Source organism: Erpetoichthys calabaricus, chromosome 6 (genome assembly GCF_900747795.2).
Source record: "Erpetoichthys calabaricus chromosome 6, fErpCal1.3, whole genome shotgun sequence".
NCBI lineage: Eukaryota > Metazoa > Chordata > Cladistia > Polypteriformes > Polypteridae > Erpetoichthys > Erpetoichthys calabaricus.
The window spans coordinates 160,498,211-160,510,635 of record NC_041399.2 but is presented as its reverse complement, the minus strand read 5'-3'; the positions used below and the strand labels follow the sequence as shown (position 1 = coordinate 160,510,635).

The window sequence follows — 12,425 nt, the reverse complement described above, 5'->3', positions numbered from 1 at the left end:
TTTTGCAGTACCTAAACTACAGTGTTACCATTATACTATTGTTCTGGAAGCACCATTTTGTGTCTATTTTTTTGCATTGTTACCACTATTTTGTATCTGCCTTTGCATGGCCGTGCCAGGTTGCTGGTGACATAACATGGATGTTACATCCTGTATATATATAAAATGGTGGGACAAGGCAGCATGCATCTGAGGACTGGATTTAAGATACCGAAAGAAAATTAGTGTGAGAGAAACTGAAGAAATTGACCTAGTGCTGGAACCTCCACAAAGCATTTTGACTACAAATTTACTGGTTTCATGTTTTAGTATACAATTCAGATGGTTTTTGGCCTACCTCCTGCTTGTTTTTACTTCTGAGCTCAATAATAAACCTGGGGTTATGTTTTCTTCTTTAATGCTCAGTACACCCTGGACACAATCACCAACACGGTCACATTGGAGTGATTAAGAGTTGCCAATGACCTGAAGATGCACATCTTTGGGAGTTAGAATGAATGTTGAGAAAAGCCAAGCAAAATGACACCTTTTATTGGCTAACTAAAAAGATTACAATATGCAAGCTTTCAAGGCAACTCAGGCCCCTTCTTCAGGCAAGATGTAAAGAAGGGGCCTGAGTTGCCTCGAAAGCTTGCATATTGTAATCTTTTTAGTTAGCCAATAAAAGGTGTCATTTTGCTTGGCTTTTCTCTACATTCATAATGGCTAACACGGTACAACACCCTAGTACTGGAGTTAGAATGAAAAACTCAGACAGAAACAATGTGCAGAATCCACTTGGCGGTGTCCAAGGTAGGATTCAAGCCCACATCCCTGGAGCTGTGAAATCACAGCACTAACAAGTGCACTATCCTTGTACTTGTATATTCATTATAAACTTGCTAATTTAATCAATTAAAAAAGAGACAACATTTTAGCAAATTATAAGGGAAGAGAACTCAATTTTATACAGGCCACATATACCTTTGCTTACTTTCTTATATGATAAAAACCCATGCAGCACCTGCTTAATGGTCAGAAACATAAAAATAGAAAACATTTAATTAAGCAAGGATTTCAATAAAAGGAAGTAATTGGCCACTGATTGTTGAAAAGGGGTGACAATAGAACCACACACTGGTTTGTCTTTCACCTGGTCATAAACAAATAAGAACTAAAAACAGTACAAATGAGAAAGAACAAAGTCACAGAAAAACAAAAAAGCAGTTAAAAAAATTTTCTTTGACTGTGGTTAGAAGGCTCCAAATACACATCTAACGGCAGAGACAGACTTGCTATATTTTGCATTTCTCAAATGTGGTCCAAGAGACTATAGTGCATTTTCACTGAAAGACAACCTAGTGATACTCTTTTCTTTTTTTATTAGTGTGGCAAATGTTAAAACCAAAAAGCTCAGAGTTTGAAAAAGTTTACAAACATGCAATAAAAAGAATTACATTTAATAACTTTAAGCTTTCAATGATGATAAAAATATGTTGAAATGCATTCTGTTTGGACTGTTTTTCCATCATTGTATTTATACAAAATCTTTTGTGTGCCATTTTACTACAAAAATGCCCTCTCTTAAACTTTCTTCTAATAAGCCTTAAGGCTGATTGTATGACAGTGACTATAAAAGCAATGAAATCAGAGCAGCGCCTCTGCCAAAAATGCAGTGCTCAGAGAAATCATATTTGATGGCTTCCAAAATTTCAGTTGGGATTGTCTAAATCAGTCATTTAGAGGAAAGGATGTTTATTTCAAATAAATTACAAGTAGTAAAACCAAATTACAAATCAATAAATAATATTATAAAGCAAATGCAAAAGTTATATTTAAATATTACACTATTAATATGTATTAAAGTGTATAGAATGTTTTTGGATGAGACACTTGTTTATTAGCCTGGAAAGTCTGTGTGCCCACTCAACATTTTTATTTTTTTGTGGGAGCAATAGGCTCCTTCAGTGCGCTGCAAAAAGGACATTCTCCAGATTCCTCAAAAGTAACATGACTCTCCTTGCTGCCTCATTTTACCTAATCAACTGACTGCCAAGCACATACCTGTAAATAAAGAATACAAAATTTTTACTAATTTTTCTCCCTTTTTTTTAGCAAAAACAACAGTCTATATACAAATAATTTCACAAACGAACAAAAGGATACATTTCTGTATTTGCAAAAGGTTCTTCTAAAGTTTCCACATGTCCACATGGTGCAGGAAGAATTATGTGGACCTGGAGCTTGAAATCAGTGTTGCATCATTTTTCACGCTATCCTGCTGTTGATATCAAGCTAGCAGTGCAGAGTACAGTAACAGTGTATGTATGGACTGAGGACATTTGAGAAGCCTGAAGGTTCCTATTGCATACAGCTCTTGTATGGTTTTGAACACTTTAAGAGAAAAAATACATCATATGAGGAGAGTTGTACATGCAATAGTGTCTTTCGGAATGATATTGTCCCATTGTTATCTTCACATATAATACAGGAATTAGGAAATCAACCTCTCAGTGATCATTTAGCAGCCTGACGTTCACTCCAGTCCAAATGTGCTGGTTTCCTCCACAGCTGTCAGCAGTTTCTCATATAGCATGGTGTAAGAAGGATATGGAGGAAGATCAAGGCGATTAAAGCATGTGTGGGCCCTGAAAAACAGAAAAATGTAATTAAGAGCAGGAAGGGCTTTAACAATATGTGAACATTTTTGTTAAGAAAAAAAATCGTATCTATTTAGCTGCCTCATAGTTATAAGAAAACCGATATGTAACAGTTACAGACAGTTATGACACTTGCTAATTTCAAAACTGCAAACAATGGCAGAATACATATTAAAGAGCATAGAGTTGTCTGCAGCTGATGTTCCTTTCTGAATATCAGTCTAAACTCAAATAATAGCAATATAAGAAATTTTCGCTAATGGTAATATACATTTTCATATATTTCATTAATACACTGTATGAATATAAAACAGTAATAATAATAACAACAATAATACTTTTTATTTATATAGCTCCTGAACACATTTGAAAGATGTACGAATTGGGGTTAAGAGTCATGAAAAAATACCTATTTTGGGACTACTTTAGGCCTTGTCACATTTATCTGATTATGTTTGTCATTTGTGTAGTCATATAATTCTTGAAAATCCATACTTCACTAGAAAACCAATTATATTTTATACAGGGCTGGCAAATGCAATTTTGGCACTCTAGGCAAAATACAATTGTTCTGGCACTTTTAAATTTACAAAGGCAGTAACACATGAAAACTATATGCAATCCACTATTTGTCCATGCATGCACTTCCATTTTCAGCACTCAGTACATTTTTATTTGGCCAAACATGGTGATTTTCCCATACTTTTAATGAAGGTTCAATACACACATCTTGAAACAATGTATATTTATTAGTAATGCACCATATCTCTTGTGCACGTGCATCAAAAGAATCAAATTGAAAGTCTATGTGGAAAATATTTCCGTACATACCAGAATGGCAGCGTTCAACTAAAAAAGTATTATTACATTCAAATATATTATTACATTAATTGCGCTTAATTTATAGAAATGTGCACGCTGGACATTCATTGTAACACATGACTGTAAAGGCCTTAACTTTGTTTTCTACTTCAATTTTCTGCTCAGGTTCTGCTCTAGGCAGTTGCCTAGGTCACCTATATGGATGGATTGTCCTGATTCTATGGCCCCAGTTCAAATCACCTTGAAGGAGGGAAATGCATTTTTAAAACATTTTGACATGCCATAGATTTTCTACACAAAGGTGCACCAAATGCCCATTGTGCAGGAAAATGCTCATCATGGGTAGCTAACCCGTTGATATCCCTTGTTTCCTGATTTCTGCAGTAGAGTTAGCGCACATGAGCACTCCTAGTGCAATGGAGGAATGTACCCAATGTTGTTTCTGTCTTCAACAAATCTTTTGGAATACAAAAAGCTATAAGTGCCATCATAACTGGTAAAGGGTGCATTGTGTTATCAGAAGACCAGAACACACATCAGAAGTCTAAACACAATGTCTGCATGTGCCAGAAAATGTCTTCAGTGATTTTTTCAATACAAAATGACAGGTAGACACATGCAAAATTAGATCACGAAAACTCATAAATCTGCGGGAACGATTTTTTAGTAATGGGTGCTGCTGACTAAAAAGACAATACAGTATGAATACATGACAAACATAGGTCTACATAAAGTACATGCATTAAAATTAGTTTTTATGTTTTGACAGTTTGTAGACTCTTTTGTCAAACCTCCACCAAATTTAATTAGAGAGATATAAATAAAGATTGTGGTCAGTAGGTGGTTGCTCCAGCTCCCCAAACACCCGGCACACAGGCTCGGACACAAGTTACCAATAAACTAGAGGATTTATTTTGTTGTGGGAAACTCTTCCTTAGAGTAAGCACTTCCCACGCCACTACCATAGTACAGAAGCACAGCAGTAGTCTTCTTCTCTGTCTCTCTCTTTATCTGTCTTTGCCTCCTCCGCTCCCCACTGTAAGTTTCGTTCTCCTCCTCCTGCATCTGGCTCCCAGAGTTCAGGAAGGCGGCTTCTTTTATGTAACACCTGAAAGTACGAAGCTGTGGCTTGGAAGCACTTCAGGATGATGCTGGAGCCCAATTGAGAAGGGCTCACCTGTCCCCGCAGTACACCCTGGCTGCACCCATGAAACTCAACAGAGCTGAGTCGAAAAACTCCAATTCCTAGTATCAATGCTATACCTCAGATGGGCTGCCATCTAGTGATCTGGGGGAGACCATGCCCTGTACGTGCTATCTCTCTCTCTCCCTGGTTCTTCCAGTCTGAGGGTGTCCCAGCCAGGTAAGGTTCCAGGCCATCTCTCATAAGATATAGATAGAGATAAAACTTTATTTGTCCCCAAGAGGAAAATCGTCTTTTACCTGTTACTCAATAGAGTAGACACAGTGCCAACTCAGTAATTGCATGATGTTTCTATCACTTCATTGACAAATGACCTCTCCCAACCATAAATGATTTGTCAACAACAGATTCTGCTCAGGTATGTAGACTTTAGTGAATCTCTTTATCAATGAATCACATAACGGTTTTATTTTTAAAAAGGATTTCTCACTACTGTGTGAAGCAACAGGTAACAAAATGCAAATACCTGACAAGGAAACTACGTTTTTCAGTCATGATCTGCTGTCTATAAGGCATTTCAAATGATGGTTTTGCTGACCAGTACATCTCAGCCTCATCCTTCTGAATTATATACACTGAGAGCAAAAAAAAACAGTGGCTCGTCATGACATCAGACCTTGTGAGCAGCCTGGATTTTGCTTTCAATGTGTGCTGCTCAGTGTAGGACCAGGTACAAGTAAACACAAAAATCCCCAACTAAATCTACCTGGCAACAAACCAGTGCACACACAAAGTAATTTGAAAATTTATGTGATAATATACTGAACTTAATATTTATTAGTGTACTAGCTATGACATGGGCGTACCTTATAATTTGAATCATTACAAAATAAAAAAGGTGTATTTAGACCTGGACTAGAATTACTGTGGTCTAGGTCAGCTGTTCCCAAACTTTTTTTAGTTAAGGACCAGGCAGTGCATGTGTGATAGGTCCAAGCATATTTGGAAGTGGCGTCAGAGTTTACCATTTAAGTAAAGTCATCGTCTCCGTATGCTTCACCATCACGGGGACTGGAATCTACTGTGCAATGGAGTCACTGGCCATTTCTGAAGAACTGTCACTTACATGACAAATCACTTTCTTCTTCATGTACTTCACATTCTGACAGCCCATATTCCGCTGCCGTAAACAGCTTGCCAAGACGGTGCACATGTGACTAAAGGTGAATGAGTGATATCAGGGAAGACAGTAATGAGGTCAAACAGGAAAAGATCAGTCATTGTAGAGGCAGGAATATTTCAGTGAAAAACAAATACCAAATATTTTTTCATATAATTTAATAAATATTGGGTCCCCTATAGATTTCAAGGTTCTGGTCTTACCCCATACCACAGTCTGGCCATACTAATACTCACTTATTATCCCAACAAAAGGGGTTGCTGCACCACCTTTAGTAGCTCCCTTCCCATATCCTTGTCAATGGTCAATAAACAGACAGAAAATGCACCTGTGTTAATGCACGTCTCTGCAAATGACCAGATGTGAATCAGGCCTTAAGTAGGTGCAAGACAATGGCTATAGCATGAGAAACCCACAACAGACGTTATATGTACAGCCCAGGGTTAACACAACTTACACCATTGGACCATTTTCATCACTAAACAAACATCAGCATTCACCTGACAAAAGTAAACATGGTTGTCACCATGAGAAATTTACTCAGACAGTTCCCCTTTAGGTTTTGCACATTCACTCAGGCTTCTTGTTTCTGAATGTGCTGCACAGACGTCTTATCCATTTGAGCCAAAGAAGAACTGCCCTTATTTAGTGACTGAAAGGGAGTTTTTTTTCACAGTGGTGTCTATCCGTTTTAGCTCTGATACACCTGCCCCCACACTACAATGTTAAAAATCTTGGTGTAGTACAAGAGACTGAAGATGGATGGGTATCTCCAACTGAACATTTCAGGTCTCCCCACCAGTAATTTGACTCAATATAATTTATCATTATTGAATGCACTTCGGGCGGCACGGTGGCGCAGTGGTAGCGCTGCTGCCTCGCAGTTAGGAGACCCGGGTTTGCTTCCCGGGTCCACCCTGCGTGGAGTTTGCATGTTCTCCCCGTGTCTGAGTGGGTTTCCTCCCACAGTACAAAGACATGCAGGTTAGGTGGATTGGTGATTTTAAATTGGCCCTAGTGTGTGCTTGGTGTGTGGGTGTGTTTGTGTGTGTCCTGCGGTGGGTTGGCACCCTGCCCGGGATTGGTTCCCTGCCTTGTGCCCTGTGTTGGCTGGGATTGGCTCCAGCAGAACCCCGTGACCCTGTGTTCGGATTCAGCGGGTTGGAAAATGGATGGATGAATGAATGCACTTCAACTTCTGAGTGGTCTGAGCAATCTAAACAATCTCACTATACAATAATTCGTAGTATAAAAATGATACTCAACATAAACATAAAACATAAAGTTGAAACATAAACAGAGAAATTATTTCTTCTGTTGCTTGAAAATAGTTGACAATGAAAATATTTTTAAAGAAATACTGTAGATATTTATATTCCCAGTCAGCTTACTCTGAACTATTTTTAGAAAATGCAAACTTACAGCACTATAGGGAGCTAAACCTTTCATCACAAAAAATAACTGCGGTCTGGAAACTGCTCAACATCAACTCTAATTCATAGACCTTTTAATTTTCCTCAGCTCTTAAATGAAAAAGTGAACTTTTATAGAATCACATTCAGTAAAAAAAATAAAAAAATTGCAGTTTGTTAAATTGGAAGTTACTATGCACTGATAGTGCCCAGTTCTAGTGTTCAGAATTATAATTTGAGTGCCAATTATGATCATACCATGATCCTCCACTCACAAATCACATGTCCTTGGCATACAGACAGAAGCCTCAATTCAGAGGTTAATTCTGTTTATTCTCTAGAGCCTACCTAAACTTGGGTTGGGATTGGATGGTTTAGGATGGTTTGAGAGAAGTGAGGGTGGTTGGTGGAGTTCAGCTGCTGTGTCTTTTCTTTATCTTCTAATTCTTATTTCGATTCAATAAACAATGCCACCCCTATTACAATACCTCTGGGTTGTATTTGGAAAAGTGTATATGAAAAAAATACATTATAATTTTAATAGTGATACTAAAAGTGATTGGTGCTGTTGCCATACAGCTCCAGAGTCCTAGGTTTAAATCCCTGTCTGGGTTATCCCTGTGGGGATTACACATGCACTCCCCATGTTTATTTTCATTTTCTCTGGGGCTCTAGCTTTCTCCCTCATCTCAAAGATATGCTTGTTAGATCAATAAGTGATTCTAAATTGACTGTGTATCAATGATGCAGACAGGACCGACCCCAGATTCCTGTGACATGTGATGAAAACTATGTTCAGAAAGTGGACAAACAGAAACTACAATGGCTTTCCTTTTATGTACAATCTTGAAACATTAACCAAACTTCTTTATTGTTTAAACATAATGTGCTGTTGGCTCACACAACTATTGGGGGTTTGTTCACAAGTTAAAACAGCTGCTTACTGCATAAAGAGTGGGTAATGTGTCTTAAATATCTCACCGCAAGTCTGGGGCAAAACACAGTACAGCAAAATTAGCATGAGGAGCAAGGACTGACTTTTTAAACGGACCAAAACTCCTGTCAGAGTTCAAATCAACATGTCAACATTGCTTTTGTTTTGCACATTTATTAATGTCCTTTACATTTTAGAACTGACACTATTCATAGACAGAAAAATGTTTTAAAATATATCCAAAAAAATCAAACAGAAATGCATCTGGAAAAAAGCACTGTCATTTTGAGTCTGTTTTTGGGTCACTACATAGGTTTTGGGTTAGAGTAAGTTTAATGACAGCTGTTACTTCTCAACCCTGCAATTCAGCTGTCCCGAGTTGAAAATAACACAGAGATAATTAGGCATGAGGATGCCTTTCGGGACTGAAGCTGGGCAATGAACGTCATGGCGGTTAGAGAAGCTCACGTAGAGGAATTTTAGGATGGCTTTCAAACCTTGGGAATTTAAAAGCTTTTCAACAATATCAAGGCTTTTTGTTTGCCTGCTCCACTGCTAATTTATCACATACTGGTAAGTTTAGTTTAGATTAGATTAGATAAACTTTATTAATTCTAAGGGGAAATTCAGATGCATACAGCAGCAGAAACATAAAAACAAGGATACAGGCACTTACACAGCCTATCAGTCAGTCAATCTGTATGTAAATAAAAATAAATAAATAAATAAATAAATATTGTTCAGATATTTCAAAATAATCTTAATGAGTGCCCCGGGGGGAGGCATTGAGATGCCTGATACCAGTGGGCAGAAAAGACCCCCTGAGGTGCTTCTTAGCACACCGTGGTGGAATGAGCCTGTGGCTAAAGGTGCTCCAAGGAGGAAATGGAGGGGATTTTTCATGATGGCATCCAAATTTTCCACCATTCTCTTTTCTACAACAGCTTCCAGTGTGTCCAGAGTTCATCCTGTGATGGCCAAGGCTTTCTTGATAAGTTTATTTAGGCATTGAACTTATTTTGAGCTCAAGTTACTTCCCAAGAGGACCTCGGCGTAGAACACCACACTGTCTACTATGGAATGATAGAACATTTCCAGTAGCTTGCTGCACACATCAAAAAACCTGAGTCACCTTAGCAAGTACAATCTGCTCTGGCCCTTCCTATACAACATGTTGTGTTGTCAGACTAGTCCAGTTTGTTGTGTATGTGAACCCTCAGGTACTTGTAGCTCTGCACCACTTCCACATCCTCCCCCTGGATGGTGACTGGTCTCAGAAGCTACTTGGCATGCCCAAAGTCCACCACCAGCTCTTTTGTCTTGAGCTGAAAGTTGTCTCTGCACCACAATTTGAAGTCCTCCACAACTTTCCTATACTATGACTAGTCTCCATTATTAATGCAGCCTATGATAGAAGAGTCATCTGAAAATTGCTGTAGATGGCAAGCGCTGGTATTGTGCTGGAAACCTGTTGTGTAGAGAGTGAACAGGAAGGGAGACGGGACAGTTACATACCACCATTTCTGACACACAGTCCCCTCAGCCTCACAAACAGCTGTCTGTTGGTCAGGTAGTCCATGATCCAGGAGATTGTGGGGGCATCAAGATGCAAAGCCTTGAGCTTTTTCCCCAGTTGATGAGGTAGAATGGTGTTAAAAGTACTGAAAATGTCAAATAACATTATCCTAACTGTTGTGTCAGCTTTGTCCAAGTGGGAGTAGGCTCTGTGTACCATATAGATGAAACCATCTTTCACACATACTTTATACGTGTCTGACAGGCAAACTGCAGAGGATCCAGATGTTCTGAAAACAGGGGCCATAGCTATTTTAGGACCAGACTCTCAAAGGTCTTCTTGGTGTATGAAGTAAGAGCAACTGGTCTGAAGTCATTGAGATCACTGGAACTGCCTTTCTTTGGAACTGGGACTACACAGGATGTTTTCCACAACTGGGGAGCCTTCTGCAAATTCATGGAAAGGAGAACAGGTGTTGTAGGACCCCGCAGAGCTGGCTACCACATATTTTCAACACCCTAGGGCTGAATTGATCTGGCCCTGAAGCCTTGTTTCTGAAAAGTTTTCCTAGCTCTCTCCTCACTTAATCCACAAAGTTCAGAAAGTGGACAGCTGTAAATTTCTTTATATGGAACCTTCAATTATGTTATATTTTTCATTTCAGTTTTTATTAAATATATAATGAATTGCATTACTTTAAAGAAAAGAACGCATTGTGAAAAAAGTGATAAAGGAATCATGCTAAGTAATGTAATGAGGACAAGCTTCTGATGCTGTCCAAAATATTCATTTTTCAGTTTTGATGGCCCCCATGAAATAAATGAGTACTCCCAATGATAATGACTGTTTATGCAACAAAACCATCTTTCATTGTGTTAAAGTCTCTCCTCAAGATCTTACCATAAATGCTAGTGTTACCGGTGTTTACCTTATAGTTTTAAATACTGCTAGCAGATTCAACTTACTTATCTGATGCCACAGTGTTTCATTCAGACATGGAATGACATTGGCACCTATACTTTAAACTTTCTCTAAAGAAGGTTGTCCATCTTGCAACAAAGAAAAACTCAAATTATGCCAAGTTTGGAAGAAGTTATCTACAAAATACAGTATCACCTATATTTAAAAAAATGTCCCTCACAGTATATTTAAGACAATTTCATACCATCAAATATTCCCTTTGGTTTTTCACAGATTGTATATTAGTACAATCAGTGTATTACAAAGTTTTTTTCTACCTGTTAAATAAAATTCTACAATTGCATGCTGGCACATTACAGCCTTACAGCTCTGAAGACCTGGGTTTAGAATCCAACCAGGGTCGTTGTATGTTGTTCACCCTGTGTCTTCCAGAATTTGTTTCTGCTTCTTTCCCACTTCACAAAGATGTACACATTAGACTGGTGAGGTGGCGAGTCTGTTAGTGTGGACATATGTGTATGTATGTTTGGACTGTTATTCCATGAAATAATGGGTCCTGCATTGCTTCTGAAACTGCTAGGATAGTCTGTAATTCCTGTCAACCTTGTAAAGAAAGAGCAAGTTTAGATATTGGATGTACAAAACGGTTTCAAAGAACTGCTTTCAGTTTGCTAAACAAAATTAGAATATGATGGTTATCTGTAGCTTTCGGGTTTTTTGCAGTCTTTCACTCTGACTCAGACCTCATCTCTTTAGATCATTTGGAAGTAATTTTCCAGTAAGCAGGGTGCTTTATTACTGGACACTTTCACTGAACACTGCCGTAAGGAAAATTAAATTCCATCCAAATGCTTATTTTATACATAGTGCTCCAAAATACAGAAAATAAATAAACACAGGGAAGAACAAAATTCACAAAAGCAAATTAAATGAACATTTATCTCTTAGCATTATTTGATATTTGCTTTAGTAATACTGTTTCATTTGTTTGGGACTGTAATGTAAAACATATTTGTTCACACTGACAGATTATCTTTGAAGGTTATAAAAAATTTGCTACCTCGTGTAGCATCTTGGGTTTGAATCTCAGAATCAGTCATTGCCTTTGTGAAATCTACTTGTTATTACTGTGTCCATATGGGTCTTTCGTTTACTCTGGCTTTCCTCCCATATTTCAAACATTTATGTTTTTGGTTAATTTACAAATCTAAAAGTTCAGTGTATCGATGTGCCTTGCGATGGACTGATGCCCCATCCAAGGCTGGTTCTTGCCTTGCAGCTTTTCCTTCTTGCATATGATCCAGCCTCCCATGACAATATACTGGATTAAACATGTCTGAAAGTGTTATGTTATGTTATATAAAGTATCTATCTATCTATCTATCTATCTATCTATCTATATACTGGTTAGTACTACAGTTTTACACCTCTAGTAATATGGATTCAACTTCTGTCCTTGGTGCAGTTTTTATGTTCTTCTCTTGTCTTTGTGAGTTTCATCAGTTTCCTATCCCATGCAAAGCACATGCATCCTTCCACCCATCTTAAACCAAGCTAGCTTAATCCAATTCTGAGTCACTTGGTCCCTAACCTAATTCTTGCAGCACCAGGTAGAAAGCAGTAACAATCTCTTAATGGGTTAAAATACATGTCTGACAAATTAATTGGCCATTTTAAATTGTCCCACTGTGAGGGATCTCCAACTGTTGGAACAAGCCATTACTGGGAAACAAAGAGAAGAAAACAGATTGATGCAGAAGTGGTAAATTAAGATAGAAATGTGAAAAAAACTAAAAGTTTGGAATTTTTAATATTTTATTTTAAATGATTGAGTGGCATGGTGGTGCAATGGCTAGT

At 38.0% G+C, this 12,425-nt stretch overlaps 1 protein-coding gene across 3 annotated transcripts in view; it reads right to left on the bottom strand.

Annotated features, from left to right (window-relative positions):
• Positions 1-785: 785 nt before the first annotated feature.
• Positions 786-12,425, bottom strand: part of LOC114653632 (E3 ubiquitin-protein ligase HECW1-like) — a 461,230-nt gene continuing 449,590 nt past the window's right edge. For all 3 annotated transcript variants that reach the window (XM_051929083.1, XM_051929082.1, XM_028804051.2), the window contains one exon: positions 786-2,627. In XM_051929083.1, the coding sequence (XP_051785043.1) occupies positions 2,516-2,627 (112 nt within the window). In that variant the 3' untranslated portion in view covers positions 786-2,515. The remainder of the gene's footprint in view (positions 2,628-12,425) is intronic.